General features: G+C 35.0%; 1 protein-coding gene across 11 annotated transcripts in view; it reads left to right on the top strand.

The window, feature by feature from the left end:
- Positions 1-18,775, top strand: part of EML5 (EMAP like 5) — a 140,252-nt gene that overhangs the window by 59,251 nt on the left and 62,226 nt on the right. For 6 of the 11 annotated variants that reach the window (XR_011532889.1, XR_011532890.1, XR_011532888.1 and 3 more), the window contains exons 11-20: positions 14-181; positions 857-963; positions 1,473-1,591; positions 2,828-3,018; positions 8,465-8,566; positions 9,949-10,042; positions 11,034-11,134; positions 15,522-15,724; positions 16,615-16,726; positions 17,765-17,892. Coding sequence is in view for 3 of the 11 variants with exons in the window: in XM_070593561.1 (XP_070449662.1) it covers positions 14-181; positions 857-963; positions 1,473-1,591; positions 2,828-3,018; positions 8,465-8,566; positions 9,949-10,042; positions 11,034-11,134; positions 15,522-15,724; positions 16,615-16,726; positions 17,765-17,892 (1,325 nt within the window). In the remaining 8 variants the exon portion in view is untranslated. Of the gene's footprint in view, positions 1-13; positions 182-856; positions 964-1,472; positions 1,592-2,827; positions 3,019-8,460; positions 8,567-9,948; positions 10,043-11,033; positions 11,135-15,521; positions 15,725-16,614; positions 16,727-17,764; positions 17,893-18,775 lie in introns of all 11 variants that reach the window. The other 5 variants (XR_011532891.1, XR_011532892.1, XR_011532893.1 and 2 more) reach the window with 2 other exon arrangements.

Raw genomic sequence — 18,775 nt, 5'->3', positions numbered from 1 at the left:
ATTTTTGTTATAGGGGCCAAATTTAAAAAATATATTGGCCATTCGGCTCACGTAACTAATGTCAGATGGTCGCATGATTATCAATGGGTTATTTCTATTGGTGGAGCAGATCACTCTGTCTTTCAGTGGAAATTTATTACTGAAAGAAAACTAAAAGATACTCTTCATATAGCACCTCAAGGTGAGTAGTACACACCACCTAAACAATTTCTCTGTCAAATAACTCTTCAATAACCCCAAAATAACAATTTTACTGCTAAAGTGTAATAATCTAGCCTCATAAGTTAAGAGTAGAGACTATTATTAGTGGAAATTTCAAATTAAAATATTAGGTCTGTGTGTTTAAAGTCAGATGTCACAAAACATGGAATACAATGTACTTTTGGCTGCATTTTAATCCATCAAATGATGAGTGAGGTAGCAGTAACATTAGTAAACATTTAATATATTCTCTGGGTGATGGGTATCTAGGCTTCATATATGGTTTTTTTGACGAGGAGAAGTTATCTAATGTCAATTCATCTGTTGCGAGTAGTATTTTCTAGCTAGTTTTCATTTTAATTATAGATTATATTTACTTATATTTGCACAGACATTTAAATTTGATGTAGCAGTCCTTGGGAAGCCAGTGAAGGGATTTAAAGGAGAGATTGAGTTTGCAGTGAGTAGAGAGGAAGATAATCTGTAGTACAGTTTACTGACGTCTGTGTCACTTGAATAGGTAATTTCATTTGATTGTTTCATGGCTTGTCTCCATCTCAGTTGGCACAGTCAGCTCTTAAACATTAGTTTTACAGTGCTGTTTTGAAAATGAATCTGCTTTAAACAAGTAATGTTTCATTTAAAAAAATTACAGAAAGTCTGGCTGATTCTAATAGTGATGAATCAGATTCAGATCTGTCTGATGTTCCAGAACTGGATTCTGAAATTGAACAAGAGACACAGCTCACCTACCGTCGGCAGGTAAGTTTCATTATCGCATGATTTTTCCCTGAAAAAGTCTAGTTTTTTCTTTATCTTGCTACCTGTTGTTTAATCATCTATTGTTATCTTTGGTATTTTTTAATTTTCTAAGAAATGTGTAGCTATTTCAGTTTTCCCCTTTAAGAGTTAAAGTACACTTGTGTAAAATGTTATTTTATGCTAAGTGCTTGATATACTAAGTGTGCCTGTGTGATAATTGCCGATAGCTTTTTGTCACAGTACACTCCCATTTATTCGCTTTAAAATATCCTCCTATGAAGTATGAAAATTTCATGGAACACTAAATATGTTGTCAGAGTGATATAGAAAATGTAAATTACTTTGTCTTTCCAAAGAAGTAAATTTCATACAGTACCTTTCTATTTAAGGCACTTAAAACTTTAGTGATCAGCAGTAGCCACAATGTCTGAAAGTTACATTAGGACTCTGTGAACACTTTTATTAATATATGTTCTAAGAATATTTCTACTTATGTGTGTTGTTTAAAGGTTTACAAAGAAGATCTACCTCAGCTTAAAGAACAATGCAAAGAGAAACAAAAAAGTGGTACTTCTAAAAGAAGAGAATGGGCTCCAGGAAATAGCATTCGATTACACTTTGTTCACGGGTATAAAACAACTATTTTTCACTTATGTGTTTGAATTTTGGTTCACATTTACTAGCTCTGTGACTCTGAGCAAGCACTTAACCTCTCTGTGCCTCTGTTTCCCCATCTGTAAAATGGAGATAATAATACTTACATCATAGGGTTCCCATGAGGAGTAAAAAAGTCAGTACTTTTGGTGACTTAGAGTGTTGTCTGGCACATAATAAGCACTATATAAGTGTTTATTAAATAAAAAAATTAATTTGTCTTATGAAAGTTTAGTATTACTGTATTTATAGAAATGGATCTCGTCTTTAAGCAAATAAAAAAAAGTAAAATGTAAGAGATTATCCTCCCCTAAATATGTCTAATTTGGAGTGATATTGTGGCTTATTTTGGCCTTCATATTTTAATTTAAATAAAACACAGTTTCTGGATTCTCTTAGAACATGTGACAATACAGGTGTCACATTTCATCCTGGAACAACAGATTCTCCAGTCCAACTCTTTCCTTCCCCGACCCAGTGGTCATTTTCTTACCTGGCTGATAATGCCTTCAGGAATTTGAAAAAGGGTTTATTTACCAAAAGTATTTTTCCTCCAGTGTTAAAACAGGCAGTATTTCTATTCGTTATGTTTAATGAATTGGATTTCTTTGAAGCACAAAGAAAGGTTGCTATATAAATGGAATTATATTGACCGTTTTAAGAAGATTTGGTTACTTTTTCTCTTAGTGTGTATAATGTTTTGAAATTGTTTAAACTTATTTTTGGAGTATATATTATATTCTCATGATTCAACAATGTATATATAAAGATACACTTTGAAAATCTTCTTCCTACTGCTGCCCTCCCAGCCAGCATTTTCCCCCTCCAACAGTAATCACTGTTACTTAGTTTCAGAAATATTTATGCATATACAATTACAAATATATATTCTATACTCTTTCACTTGTAAATAAAAACAACTATTTATGTTTTATAGTATACAAATTTAGTATTATACTTATGCAAATAGTAGTGTATATACACTTTTCTCCACCTTTTTTCACTCAGTATTATAGCTTGGATCTTACTATTTGTAATCAGAGCAATTCACAAAAGTTTGTGGGATCTCAGATGCTTGTATTTTGTTTTAATTCTTCAGTACTTTGTAAAACTGGAAATTGAATGACCTAAAAGGTACCTGCTTTTCCTCTGTACCTTTATCAGATAAAAGGCCAAAGGTACTTTTATGCCATATGTTTTCTATATTTAGTTACAGAGGTTATGACTGTCGAAGTAATCTGTTTTATACTCAAATTGGTGAAATCGTATACCACGTAGCAGCAGTGGGTGTCATTTACAATCGACAGCAGAACACACAGCGCTTTTACCTGGGTCATGATGATGACATTCTCTGCCTGGCTCTTCATCCTTTGAAAGACTATGTAGCAACGGGCCAGGTAGGTCCTCTGAAACACTGTGTGACAGCAACCAGATAGGTTAGACCTTTGTTTGGGTTTAAAGTTAGGGTAATCCACTTTTTAAAAATCTATCTTTAGTATTCTAGGAAATGAAAAATAAAGAATTCTTTAGAATGGGATTTTATTTTCAAATTACAAATAAAATTTATCTCAACTTTTGTCCGACAGTTTTCCTTAGAGTTTTATTGTTTTAGTTATTATTTTAATTTGAATTTGGAACTAAGAGCTCTGGCTTGTCTTCTGTCAGGATAATATTAATTTTTAAAAATTTGTGAGTAAAAATTATAGAAAACAAAGACTAGAAATCTGATTTCTCTAAGTTGAGTTATCTAAAATAATATGTTATCTAACAAATGTTCTATGACAAACAGGATGACTGTGTTTTTATTTTACTATCATGATAGTAACCTATTCAAGTTTACCAAAGTACAAAGAAGTATTGAGATAGCAAACATTGAGAAAAATCTTAACTGATACCTCTCTATATGGATATTCTTAGACAGGGAAGGGAAGGGATGGTGTTTATAGATTCTTGCTCTATATAAGCACTTTTCTAGTTTCTGAACGTATATTTATTTTATTCTCATGTCTGTGAAGAGAGAAACCATTTCCCCCAGTTTATAAATGAGGAAGTTTAGGTTTAACAAAATTAAATAATTTTCTCAAAGACCTCTCAGCAAATAAGGGAGAAAGCCTAAAGCCCTAATCTGTCTGGCTTTAAACACTGTGTAAATATACCTTCTAGGATATATTGAGGGCCGGGGGGTAGGCAGCTTTCATCATCCTATGTAGCTTCCCTAAAAGGAGAGAAAACTCTTCCCTTTTCCTTTGTCCCATCTTCCTTCCCTGTGTTTGTATCTCCCCATTGCTCACTCTTTCTCTCTTCCTCTCTTCCTCCCTTCCTCCCTTATTTCTCTCCCTCCTGTCTCCCCTTCATTCAAAAACATTCATAGAGCATGTGCGATGTACTAGGAAATGTGCTAGGAATATAGAGATAAGTAAGACATCTTGCCATGGTAAGCACACATATTCTGAGGGGGAAAGATATACATGCAAGAAAAGTTCTGATATGAGGTCATAAGTATAGATCAGGGCTTGTTAACCTCGGCACTATTGACATTTGGGGCTAGATAATTCTTTGTTGTGAGGATAATTGCATTGTTGTGTAGAAGGCAATCCTATGCATTGTGGGATGTTTGGCAGCATCCCTGGCCTCTACCCACTAGATGCCAGTAACACCACCCTGCCTAGTTGTGACAACTGAAAAAACGTCTCCAGACGGTGTCAAATGTTGTCTGGAGGCAAAGATCACTCCCTGCTGAGAACCACTAATGTATAGATGTGTATGAAGTCCTTTGTAATATAATGAAGGACTGATTACTTGTGCCTAACAGAATCAAGGAAACCCTCATAGAAATGATGACCTTTGAGCTGAGTAATTTACTGACAGAGGGGAGGTTGGAGAAAGTGTTCTAAGTGTGTTTTTTCGAGTATAAAAGTGGGGCAACAAAACAAAACAAAACACAGCTTATTTAAAGAAGTGAGAGTAGCCTGAGGTATTCAAATCTTAGCGTGCGTGATGGACATTAGTGGAAGAACTAAGGGCACCATTTACCTTTACCTTTAGTTTGTATAAGTGGTTCCTCTTAAAGTACAGTTATGTACCCATTGTGCTGTGGCAAGGAGTTTGGACATTATTCTGGTACTACTGGTATGAAAAATGTAAAAACTGGTCATTTACTAACATGATTCTGGGATTTTAGGGAATTCAGGCCAGATTGAATTAAAAGTGAGTATGCCCACAGGATATCCCTGGATACCCGCTGTAGGGGAGGCAAAACTTTATCTCTGCCCATCTTAGTTTTCATCTGGGACTCAAAAAGACAGATTAATAGGAGAAAAACAATGTATTTATGCATACAGTGCTTATCCTGTGAGTGAAACCTAAACCAAAAGTAACTCAAAATGGTAACTTAGAATTCCAGCTTATGTAGAAAACAGTAAATTTGTAGAGAAATGACAGGACAAAGGAAACCAGTTTTAGGCTTCCAAGAACAACAAACTGTGGAAAGGTAAATATATAGGAGGAAACTAATAGAGAAAGGTTTGTTTGCAGATTCCCCTGGTGCTGTCTCTGGGTTGCAAGTCTGTCTCCAGTAAAAGGAGAATTTATATAATCAACAGGTTGTGCATCTTAAACTTATACAATGTTGTCTGTCAATTATATCTCAATAAAATTGAAAAAAATTATATGTATTACCTACCTTTATGCAGAAAAGGAGGAGCTTTCTCTGGGTTTGCTGCTATTTTATTGCCTTAAGCCTAAAATAATTTTTATGTCAAAGAGGCATATTTTGGGGTGACATATTCTGGTTTCCTTCACCATCAAGCCATAGCTCCTTTGCTTCTGCTTAAACAACAGCGTGTCTGCTTTAGACGCTGCAGAATCAAAACCTTTTCCCCAAGGCACAGGCTCACGCTGCCTCCTCCACTTCTCCCAGTGTTTTCCATTTCTTTCCTGTGTTATATTACAACCAACCAGTCCTGTCTCTATAATTAGAGACTTCTGAAATAAATGTTTCTCATAATTGTTCAAAATGAAAAAAAAATTTATTAAAAATAAAAAGATATGTCCAAAGTATTTTATCTGGATGTTTTGAAATTTAGTTGACAAATCTAAACGGTGTTTTGTTTTCTGAAGAATAGAGTACAAATAACTCCCCTTTGTTGAGAACCGTGATCCTAATTCTAGATGAAAGGAGCTGAAAGAACCTTACCTAGCAACTTATTTATGTATTTCACTTTGAGTACCCTGACTGATTGTACCATAATTTAGAAATTTTGTTTCATTCCACAAATATTTGTTGAGTGCTTCCTATTTGAAAGCATCGAGTGCTGTGGGAAACAAAAAGATAACTTAGATTGGCTGCCACTATGAAGAGTTCACAAGCTAGTATCAGAGTTGGATGAATTACTGTATATTTACAATTCACGGAAAATACGCTCTTTTAGATATCTTGTGGACAGCTCAGATTCAGCATGTCCAAAATGGAGATAAATGGGCTTAAGCTTCCTTTCCAAACCTGCTCATGCTCATGCTGTTTCCTACTTAGAACATGGTGCTATGTTAACTTGGTTGCCTAAGCCTGAGAGTCAGCCTTGTTCTTCTTCACCCTTGATAGCCAGTCAGTCCCAGAGTTGCATCCGTTATTTGCCCTGAATACAGCTTGATTCTCTACCTTGAATGTATCTTTGCTTTTTTTTTTTTTTAAAACCTCATCTCTACTGGCAATTCAATGCTTCATAATCTCTAATTTATTGCTATACCCAACCAGCTGTTCTCCCACCTTTAATTACCCCTATCCATTTTCCAGTCCCTTAGTAATCTTTCTTTCCTTCAGTGTGTATTAGTAACTTTTAGGCTAATATGTAAACTCAGTAACATGCACCTCAAGGCATTTAACCTAGTCTAAGTCTCCAAACTTCTCTTTTTCTCTCTTACCATTTACCTCCTTGTAAACTATACTCCTGCCTTTTGAGCTATTTAGAATTTGTCCAACATGTGTAATGCTGTTTCAGGTCTTTTATATAGTTCTCTCCTCTTGGAAAATTCTTCCCTTTCAGGTCCGTTCAATCATCCAACTTTATCTAATTCCTACCCCTCCTTTTAAGGCTTAGGACAAGTAACATGTCTGAGCACTTGCCCCATCTCTCCCTTCTCCCCTCATGCCTATCTGACATGCCCTGAGTGTGCTTGAATAACACTTACATATTGCTTAAGCCAGTACTGAATATGCTGTTTAAAACGAACTCTTTCACTTGTTAGCTGTGGGAAAATTGCCTAACCTCTCTATGCCTCAGTTTCCACATCTTTTAAAATGGGAGTACTATCAGTGCCTATCTCATAGAGTTGTTTGATTATTAAATGAGTCAATCCTTGTAAAATGTTTAGAATAGTTTCTGGCACATAAGTCAGTTCTCAGTAAATGTTAGTCTTCATCATCATTTCCGTGTGACATGTCCAGTGGGCAGTTGAACATGTGAGTCTTGAATTCAGAAGAAAAGTTTGAAGGTTGGAGGGTAGAATTTGGGAGTCATTTGTTGATTTAACTGTTGAAAGTGGAAGTGAGTTACCTCCAGGCAAAAATGTAGGATGAGAAGACCGTAGTATGAAAGCCGGAATCTTGGGGAAGTTTGCATTTGAGGGACAGGTGCTGAAACTGTGAAGGAAGCTCAGTAGTAAGAGTCAAGGAGACTGGAGAACTAGGAGAGAGTAGTCCTGTGAAGTTATCAGAAGTATCAAGCTCTGCAGAGGTTAAGTAGAAAGAAAACTTAACACTCACTGGTAATGTTTGGCTGAATAACTTAGTGAATTATTGACTGATTTCAGTGTCATTTTTTGTTATGTCTTTATATAAAACCAATCTCAAAATTAACGATATTTGGTAGCTATCTTAGTTATTTCAGGAGTTGCCTTTATAGGCAAAGCTATTATATCTCATTATCCTTATAGTTAAAGACAGTGATTACTTGAGGCTAAAGGAATAATTCAGAATTGATAGTTTATCTGTGCATTCATGAACATCATAAACCAAGTTTAAAGATAAGTGATAGAGCAGCTGGCCCAGTCACATAGTGGTCAAGTTTGCGCACTCTGCCTTGGCAGCCTGGGGTTCATGGGTTCAGATCCCAGGCTCAAACCTACACACCACTCCTCAAGCCATGCTGTGGCGGCATCCCACATATAAAATAGAGGAAGCTTAACACAGATGTTAGCTCAGGGACAATCTTCTTCACCAAAAAAAAAAAAAAAAAAAAAAAAGTGATAGACCACTGCAGTAAAACTGTCTATTCAGAGTCTTGTTTACCTGCTTTAACCCCTCTGTATCTTTGTTTATAATTATCCTAGCCTAGAATGGGCCTGCTTTCTTCTCTTTTTATCCAAGACCTGTGGTTTCTGAAGGTTCAGGTCAAGTATCATCTCTTCTATGAAGTTTTTCTCTACAGCCTTTTCATCCCTCATTAGGCATGTATTTCCAGATGTTCTTATTTAACCGAAAGTATCTTGTTTTCCCAATAAGTGTGCAAAATGTACCTGAATGTCGTAGTGTTCATTGTATCTAGCATAGGAACATTGCCAATAAAAGGTACTCAGTAAGCATCTGTATTTATGAAGAATAGAATAAATTTTAGGAATCACATAGTTCTAGAACATTCCTAGAAACAGTGAGCTTAGTGTCATTAGCTTTTCAATAATTGTAAGAAAAAAATGTTAGTCACATATATCACCTACTTTATATTTTTTATTTGATAAATATCTATAGCAAATAAGACAGGCTGTAAAATCTCCTGTCTTATTTCTTTTTAATAGGTATGAAAATAATTTAATTGTATAAAGTGACTTTTATAATTCTTTCTATCTTAGGTAGGTAGGGATCCCTCAATTCACATATGGGATACAGAGACCATTAAACCATTGTCAATTTTAAAGGGCTACCACCAATATGGTGTCTGTGCTGTTGATTTCTCAGGTAAGGCTGTTTTCTATCTCAGTAAGAATGACCAAAATACAGAGGTGCAATACATAGCATTTTAGTCTAAATCAGTGCTGCACTTGTCATTTAGCTATGACCTTCACAATTTTTATCAAATATGCATACTGTTGTCCTAACCAATCAGGGCTGTGAAAGAGTGGGTTTGCTGGCTGGTTTATAATTATAATTTAATGAGTGTAATTTTGAATACCTGTTAATTTAAATATGTTTCTATTAAAATAAAAAATGTTTGCATAACATCTAAAACTATCCAATTACTACTAGTGGTATATATCTTCTACTTTGGGCAAACCCTGATCTCACTTAATATTTTACAGCCACAGAGTTAATTATGAAAATGTTTAGGGTGAAAGCTAAGAAAAAAAGAGTTGAGAACTGAAGTATTTGTTTTGTAACATTTCTATGAAGTGACAATTCCAAGCCCTTTTACCAAAATAATTTCAGATTATGTTACGTTGTTGCTGTATGTTTGAAAGTTTAAGAGCTGCAGATAGATCTACAATGAAAGCCAGCATGTGGTTCGGGAAGAGGAGGGAAATACCATTAATAGAGAAATTTATAATAAACGAAACAGTAAATTTGTGCTGTCTGCTGCTCTGACAAAAGTGATAGTGAATTATTCATAGCAGAGTTTTGGGAGAAAATGTATATACACGTTCAGGGATCTGCTAAGAATCAAGAAGGAAGAAAATGAACGGCAAACTAAGGGAGTCAACAGGAAAAATGCCACTGGTAGCAATGAACTAATTGAGGTCTGCAGAAAGTGTGGTGGAGTGGCAAACATTTTAGTGGAGTTTGAGCCTTTATAACCTGTAAACACGTGCACACCTGTCAGCATGACTAATTTAGCTCAATCATTTGTCTAATACAGTCATTGCTTGTTGCTTGATAATAGTAACAACTAAAGTGATTAACCTTCACTAAAAATCATCGTATTAATGGCAATATATAGTTTTAACCTACACCTTTTTCAATGATTAACTTTTCATTGTTGCTGTAAGTTCTTATATCACAGTGGAATTCTTATGGTGAATTTAATTGAAGTAAATCTTTTCTTCCTTCTTTCAGTTTTTCCTTTCCTCCTCATTTTTTAAGTCTATCTACTTATCTTCCTCCTTCCCCTCATTCCATCGTGGTGGATAGATAAAGTAAATGAGCTCAGAGAAAATGCCAGTAGATATGTTGAGAAACTGTCCCCCCTTATAAATTCTAATTCTTTTAATAGATGTATGCATGCCTAACATTTAGCATTATTTGATAAAATTTTAAATATGGTGCTGTGGTTTTAGAATGTGTACTGAATGTTTTTTATCTTCTGATGTTAATGCTCAGTATATCTCTCTGATGAATTTTCATAGCGGATGGGAAACGTTTGGCCTCAGTTGGAATAGATGATGGCCATACTATTGTGCTGTGGGACTGGAAGAAAGGAGAGAAACTTTCACTAGCAAGGTAGGGAAAAAACCCTGATATCACGTTGACAAAATACTACCATTACTTTGGACTTAAAAATTTTTTAATTAAAACAATTTTGAAGCTTTGTTTATTGCTGCTGTCTTTATTACCATCAAATAAATAGTATAATCATGGTAAAAAGACAAACAATTTCAGGATTCATTTGTAGGTTTATCCCTTGTGAACCTACTTTTTAATGTAACTAGTATGACAATTAGTAATGTAACTAATTTGAAAAAAGCTGTTATCTAAAATCTCCATTTACAGGTAGCATGAATTCTACTGTATGATAAGCTATTATAAAGTCCTTGGAAAGTATGATAAAATGCTTATATATTTGAATGAAAGAAGATATGTACACACTCATATATCACAAAGAAATTATAGATTATTTTTATTTTCTGTTATATTTTTTATTTTCTAAATTTTCTGCAATGAGCATGTATTATTTCTATAATAATAAAAAATATGAATAGTTGCTTTAAAGGAGGAAACAGTGTCAGAGACTATTTTTTTTAATTTCCTGTTCCTTAAAGTAAGACATTAAAACACTTAAAATATATAGATAAGTGCTTTTTTTCCAGAGTATATAGACAATGCCCAAATATAAAATAATTTAAGGGGAACTTTGTGTTTGGAAAGGCTATTTTAAGCTATAACAGAGTATTTTAAAAAATTTCTTTAACTTATTTACTCCAAAAATAGCATTCCCTGTGCACAGTACTGTAGTAGGTGCAATAGGTACTATCCACAAGAAGTTCAATTCTCATTGTTCCTATCTTTTAAGATTCTGTTGATTAGAGTTAATATATTAAAATAATGACAAAATAACAAATGTACAAATGCATGATTACATATTCCAAACTTGAGAGACAAGTGGGCCAAGCATTCAGTAATGGAGTAATCAGGATAAAGGTATGGATTAGGCAAAAGATTATTACAGGAGAGATTTATCTTCAGAGTTAAAACATTTTGGTATTTATTTCAGAGGAAGTAAAGATAAGATTTTTGTTGTAAAGATGAACCCCTACGTGCCTGATAAATTAATTACAGCTGGAATTAAACACATGAAATTTTGGCGTAGAGCAGGTAAGAAAGTGCTTCTTTTTACTCCTTTGAAATTTAAGAAATTGTTGCTTTAAAAAGTGATTTAGCTAAGTGCAGTGTGGTATCCTAGATTGGATCCTGGAACAGAAAAGAGACATTAGTGGAAAAACAGGTGAAATCTGAATGAAGTCGGAGGTCAGTTAATAGTAATGTAACAAACATGTTGGTTTCTTAGTTTTGACAAATAGTCTATAGATTACTATAGATGTACTGTAATATAGTATAGTATAGATTACTATAGATGTAAGATGTTAACATTAAGCGAAACTGGATAAGGAGTATACGAGAACCTTCTGTGTTATCTTTGTGTCTTTTATGAAAATCTAAAATTATCCAAAATACAAAGTTCGTTTTTTGAAAAAGTGATGCACAGTTGTCTTGGTACGTTTTAAACAAATGTTAGATTTATTTTATTGTCATTTATTGGCTGCATTGATGTAGTATTCATGTTTGCAACAGGATTTAACTTAGAAGATTAATCAAGTGATGTCCAGACTCCTTCCTTCTGTTAAAGATGTTTTTAGTCTAAACTGAACATGAAAAATTTTTTTAAAATTCTTCATATGCTATAGAATGATATAGAAATGGAATTTTATATTACTTAGTCATTTGTAACTGTAAAACAATAACTGTGGAAGAAGTTCATGTTTTAAAATAAAAGCCTCTTTTCCAAATAGAATAGTATAAACTCCAGCAATTTAACATCAAAGTCTCAGCACACTTAAACCTTTCAGATAAAATACATAAATATAGGAAAAAGTGAAACATTGTTAGAAAAGAATAGGCTCATTAAAGACATTTCCAAAGTTCAAGTAACTTTCAAGTTGTAAGCTGCGTAAGACACGAATTGATCTTCATCCCAGATTCATCAGATCATAGTGTATATACATTTACAAATTAAAAAGAAGTATTTTCACATTTATGATTTCATTCCCGTACATTTAGAGAAAAATTTTGAGTATCTTAGTTACTTGGAATTGCAAATACCCAGCAAGTAATGCTTATTATTTCTGTCTTGAAAAAAAACTATAAGTGTATTTGAAATAAGAGACTTAATGAAAGTAAGTAGCCTTAAAATGAAAAGATTTGCAATTAACTTTTCTCCTTCAGTTTGATTTGACATATAATAGATCTGAAACTGAACCATAGAAGGATAAATGTTAAGGCTTTGGTGTACATTTTAACCTTCTTCACTTTTGGGGTTCTGATCTACAGGGTTCGCTAGCCAAGTGGGAAATAAGTAGCCACTTTATTAATCTGAGTAAATGCTGTCTAACCTCTGAATGTATAGCTTTATGTAAACTAAGTTAAAGATGACTTAGGCCTGAGGTTAAAAGGGTGCTTTTTACCTTTTTACCTTCCAGGTATAGGCTTTGAGAATTCCAAGTTATGAATTATTAGTCTATCCTTTAAGGAATTTGAACTCTATTCTGTGGCTGGTGGGGGTGGGGAGCCATTGAAAGTTTTTGAGTGCAAGGAAAACATGACCTTGTGCAGTAGGAACATGTTATGCTGTATGTATCAGAAGACACAGCTATTGATTATCTAAACCAGGGGTGGTAAACTCTTTCTGTAAATGACCAAATAATAAATATTTTAGATTTTCCAGGCCCAGGAACAAAATCAAGAATATTATGTAGGTATTTATAGAACAAGAGAGAGAACTCCTGCTCTGCTCTACCCTGTTTGCACCCAGTTGCCGTTAACTGGAGACATTCTTTCCAAGATCAGCCTGCTGCAGCAGAGGGGACCTGCACGTTTGGGGGGTGGGATCATGGTCAGCTTCACTCTGCCCAAGTAACGCAGAGATCCTAGTGTGTCCTTCTCCTTCTGGAGAGCCCTAACTTCTCAACTTGGGCAGCTGGCCAGAGGCAAGGCGACTCCTTGACTTCAGTTCCACTGCTGGGTCCCAGCAGTTGCCATTAGCAAAATCCTCAACTTCCAGATAGTAACCAACTCAAGCCCCGGGCAGCTGCTAGTTAGCAGCCAAAAGTCAGGGAATCAGGCTCTGGAAGCAGAGAAGGAAACAGGCGTGACCTCTGCAGCTCATAGTGCCAATTTGCTCCAGTGCACACCGTACAAAATAGATGGTGGCAGAATTTGGCCTGCAGCCTGTAGTTTGCTGACCCTGTTCTAGATGGGTAGTCTGTGCTCTAGTGAAGGCCAATCCCTCCACTTGTGTACTAGATCTCTTCTGCTGTCACCTACTCAAGGACATGACTTCAACTCTTCTTCCCTTTCTCTCCTACATCATCAGTTTTCCTTCTCTACAGACTTTCCCTTCAGCATACAAGTATGGTGTTATTCTCCATCTTAAAACCCAACAAAACCCCTTCAACTCTCTTCTCCAATTGCTAATCAATTTCTCTTCTTACCCACGTACTGAAACACCTCCAAACAGTTGTTTACACTTTCAATTTGCAATGTGTCGTCTTCTTTCTCTTGAGAGAAGTCTAATGTTTTTTTTTCCTTCACCTCTCCACTTAACTGCCCTTGAGGTTCACTGATGACTCTGGCTGCTATGTTAAGAAAAGACAATCTTACAAATGGATCTGGAATGTGACCACTTTTCATCATCTTCCATGCTACCACCGTGGTCCACGCCACCTTTATCATTTGCCCAGATGATTGAAATAGACTTCTCTTTTCATCCTTGCTGCTCTTCAATTTTCTTTCAACCCAGAAGTCAGAATGAACCTGTTAATAAATCGTATGCCAGATCTTGTCATTCCAACTACCCAAATGTTTTCCATCTCATATAGAGTAAAAGTTAAATCCTTACAGCGGCCTGAAATACTGCCTTTGACCTCTCTGACCCCATCTCCCATTAGTGCCTCCCTTACTTTCTTTCCTACTTTATACTGGCCTCCCTGATTGTTCCTTGAAGATTCTTGTCACATTCCTGCATTTGGGGCCTTTGGATTTGCTGCTCCCTCTGCCCTGAACACTGTTCTTGCATAGCTTGTTCTTGCTACCTCCTTCAGGTCTGCATTGAGATATTACCTTCTCAGTGAGGCCTTTCTTAACCACCGTACTGAAAATGGACCCATGTCACTTCTTATCTCCTTTTTATGTCTATGTTTTCTCCATGGCTCCTATCATCTTCTAACATACTATACATCTTACTTATTTGTCATATTTATTGACTGTCTCTCACCAGGAAGCTCCATGAAAACAAGGAATTTCGTTGTCTGTTTTGTTCAAAGCTCTACCCCCAGTGCCTTGAATAGTACCTGGCATATGTATTTCTTGAGTGAATGAATGACTTTAATTGGAAAAATGGGCAAAAGGTATCAACAGGTAGTGAATGGCCAATTAAAATAGGAAAAGATGATACAGCCCATTAATAATCAGGGAAATGCAAATTAAAACCACAATAAAATTTAGTTGGTATTTCATCCCCCAGTCTGACAATAACAAGTGTTCCTGAAAGCTGGGAAATAATAGGAACTCTCTTCACTATTAATGGGAGTGTAAATAGATTTATCAACCCTGGATAACAATATGGCAACAGATGATACCTCTCATTTATGTGTTGTTCCTTTTGCACATACCCTATGGCCATTCCTAGGCATTACTAGAGCATCTCTTGTATAGAAGAAGCCCTTACAAAAATGTTTAAAGCAGCATTGTTTTCAATAGCAAATCTTGGAGACAACTTAAGTGACCATTAATAGGAAAGTGGACAGATTGTGTTTGTTTATATAATGGAATGCTATATAGTTATGAAAATGAGTTTTCTAGAGGTACAAATCAGCATGTATAAAACTCCATAACAAATCATTAGTGAAAAAAGCAAGTTGCAAAAGAATACATACAGGATGGTATTTATAGAAAATTTTAAAACATGAAAAATAATATGACATTGCCCTAAGAATTCATAAATAAGTATTAAAATATATATAAAGGAATGTGTGAGAATAATCAACACCGCATTCAGAATAAGAGGTGAAAAGGGAGATGGGATTGTCATCGCCTTTCAGTTGTTTAGTAATTTTATGTAAGTTGATAGTGTATTGATACAGGTGTTCATTGCATTGTTTTTTATACCTTTTTGTATTAAATGCTTCATAATAAAAATTTTGAAAAACGTAATCAGAAGTACTAAGAACTAATTAAAAGTGACTTAGCACGTGTTTTTGTTTATCCAAAATGCTATGGCCTAAAATCAGCCATTGGTATGGCTGCCTAAGCTGGGCAAAGTGTTGCCCAAGTCACTGATTGAGAGACCTGTAATTTTCTTTTTAATTCTCCTTACTGTTCCATGTTTTTGTATTTAAACAAAAACAACAGTAGCAAAGAAATTTTACTGCTTTATAATTTTATACGTTTTGAAAGTGGTACTCTTGTAATATTTTTTATGAACCAGGGGGAGGATTGATTGGAAGAAAAGGCTACATAGGCACACTGGGGAAAAATGACACAATGATGTGTGCAGTGTATGGATGGACTGAAGAGATGGCTTTTTCTGGAACATCCACAGGAGATGTGTGTATCTGGAGAGATGTCTTTCTTGTAAAAACAGTTAAAGCACATGATGGGCCAGTCTTCAGTATGCATGCGTTGGAAAAAGTAAGTAACCTAAAGATATTTTAAGTTAAACACAATTTGATCATGGAGTATAGAACATTTTCACAAGTAAAGGAATTTTGCCTTCCTGCTTAGCTTGGCCACCCAATAATGATCTATGAACTAGAGTCTTTTTGACCTTGTTTCATTCCTCCTTTTAAACTTCTGATCACACAGTGAAATAGGTCTGCTGTTTAAAAAGTTAATATTTATTAATCACTATGTGTCAAAAGTTGTGTAAGTGCTTTATATATTATCACCATGTCCTGTGAGGTAGCTACTGTTACTATCCTCTCTCTCTTTTTTTTTTTTTTCTTTTTTCTTTTGCTGGAAAAGATTTGCCCTAAGCTAATATCTGTGGCCAATCTTCCTCTTTTTTTTTTGCCCCCCTCCCTAAAGCCCCAGTACATATTATTATTCTAGTTGTAAGTCCTTCTAGTTCTTCTATGTGAGCTGCCACCACAGCATGGCTACTGGCAGACGACCGGTGTGGTTCCGTGCTTGGGAACCAAACCTGGGCTACCGAAGCAGAGTGCGCCAAACTTTAACCGCTAGGGCTCTATCCTCTCTTTTTAAAGGGTGGGATTATGAAACCTCCAGGAGAATATATTTAACTTGCTGAAAGTGGTAGAGCTATTTTATGGTTCCAAATTACAAATTGTGTTTTTAAAGTCCTATCCTAAAAGTAGAATGTTTAGTGTCAGTGTAAATATTTTTGCAGACTCCATGTTGATGTTTAAAAAAACATTGAATTCTTAGGATAACTCTTGTTCTTTATGAGCTGTAACTTTTGGCTATGAATGTTCTTTGTTCTAGAGTTTTTCAATATAAAGACGGTTATTATTTTTTTAAATATCTAAATCTTTATTAACTTGAATCTTTTACTTTCATAGGGATTTGTAACTGGAGGAAAAGATGGTGTGGTAGCTCTTTGGGATGACTCCTTTGAAAGATGTCTCAAGACCTATGCTATAAAAAGAGCTGCTTTGGCCCCAGGGTCTAAAGGTGGTTTGAGATTTAATTTACTTTGTAGGAAAAAAGATTAATTCCTCATTAACATGTGTGGTCACTGAGGTGGAACACACGGAATGCATTTTTCCTTCTTTACTAGACAGGCATCAGAGTTAAATGGGGGAAGCCACTTAGTTGGGTGCCAGAATCATTGCTGCCCTTTCAAAATCTATTTTCTGTGGTATACATGGTAAAATATTAACCAAGTACAAGATTACTAATGTTAATTCTTAACATTTTTAATTTTCCAAAGAAAATCACATTTAGCACCAGTCAGGAATTTATCATCAAACTTGGTGTTTTGTTGACCCTGCCTCTCTAGCCTTGCAGGCCGTTCTCCCCTTCCCCTTTCTCTCGGTGCATTAAGGCGCTGCATCATACTCTGACCTCCAGGCCTTTCTATCTGCTATTACTTTTGCCTAGAATTTACCTTTCCTCCTCCCTCCTGACCTCTCCAGTTACCTGACCATATATTCATTTTTCAGATCTCAAATGTTATTTCTTCTAGGATGATTCCTTCCACTCCCCTCCCCCTGAAAAAGGTTAAATTCTCTTGCATATGCTCCTCACACAGGGTTTTTTTTCTCATTGTATGCCCTGTGAGGTCAAGAGCTGGCTCTGTCATGTTTACCAATATATCTTGGAAGCCTGCCTAGGACACAGTAGACATAAATGAATTAATCGTAAGTTGAATTAAAATTTCCAACCAGAATATTGTATGTGCTCTAAGAGGCACAGGAGGTAGATGAGGAGGGGCACATCTAAGAGGAAAAGAAACAGTTGTCAGAATGGTAGCAGGGGATCTGGGATAATACAGAATCATAGAATCGTAGTATATAAATGGTGCTTACTTTTGAGATTAGTAAATTGAACGATTGGGGGAAAGGCATGCTTTTATTAGAATACTTAAAATATAGGAGAAAGCAACCTTGTAGTGTGATTTTCATTGTCAAAATAACATCATTGGCAATATATACATCCTTGTATTATAGTAACTTCATACCTAAAGAAAATCTCCACTTAACATTTCAGGTCTTCTCTTGGAAGATAACCCATCTATACGTGCCATATCATTAGGACATGGTCATATTTTAGTTGGCACAAAGAATGGTGAAATATTAGAAGTGGATAAAAGTGGCCCAGTAACACTTCTGGTCCAGGTAATTTTAAATGTTAATGTGTTAATATGACTGATTCAATACATAAGAGCCAAAAGTTGGCAGTGGTGAAAAATGATGTTAGGGAAATATTTGTTGATGTTAGTATATACCAAAAAATGTAAATTTAATTATAGCTAAATGAGTAGACATCAGTAAATAAATATGCGTGTTATCATGTGGAATTATTGTCAACAATTCAAGTAATTTCTTATCACAAAATAAAAAACGAGTGGAAAGAAAAAGACAGATGTAGTTAATTTAACACAGTCCATTTATTTAATATTTAATTTTATTTCTTTGAAGTATATTTGTTGAATGTAAGGGAGTTGTTTTTCTGTGAAACCCAAGTTTCTAACTTAGAAAAATAAAAAACAAATGTATGCTAAAATTTTACTGTGAAAACATTTATCAGTGAAAATATATTAATAATAAAACAAAAATCCATAAAAGTAAAAATTTGTGTGGTAGAAATATAAAATGAAACAGCAGGATTAGCTGATCCTTAACATCAGGAATGCTGTATTAATTTTTTAGATGTACATTTCCTACAGATATTATGTTTTTCTGAAAAGTAAGAGGAGAAATAAGTCAATACTATAAAACATAGCAAGTGAGATAGAATCTCCACTAATGAAAAATTGTCCCCATGCAACTCTAGGTAGTAACACCAATGTTGAATATGCCTTTTACCCTGAAAAAGAATTACGTTCTTTCTTAATACAGACTTATTTCTTCTCCAGTCCCCACTTCACTCCTGTTAAGACTCCAGAGAGCACATGTAGATGAGAACATTGGACATGCTTTAATGGTAGTATAATACCCTAATGTGCCAAGGAAAATTTATAAGCAAATAACGAAACATTTTATATTAAATTAACTGTCA

This window comes from Equus przewalskii, chromosome 25 (genome assembly GCF_037783145.1).
Source record: "Equus przewalskii isolate Varuska chromosome 25, EquPr2, whole genome shotgun sequence".
NCBI classification, from domain to species: Eukaryota; Metazoa; Chordata; class Mammalia; order Perissodactyla; family Equidae; genus Equus; species Equus przewalskii.
The sequence above is the reverse complement of the archived record's forward strand: the minus strand, read 5'-3'. Positions and strand labels throughout refer to the sequence as shown.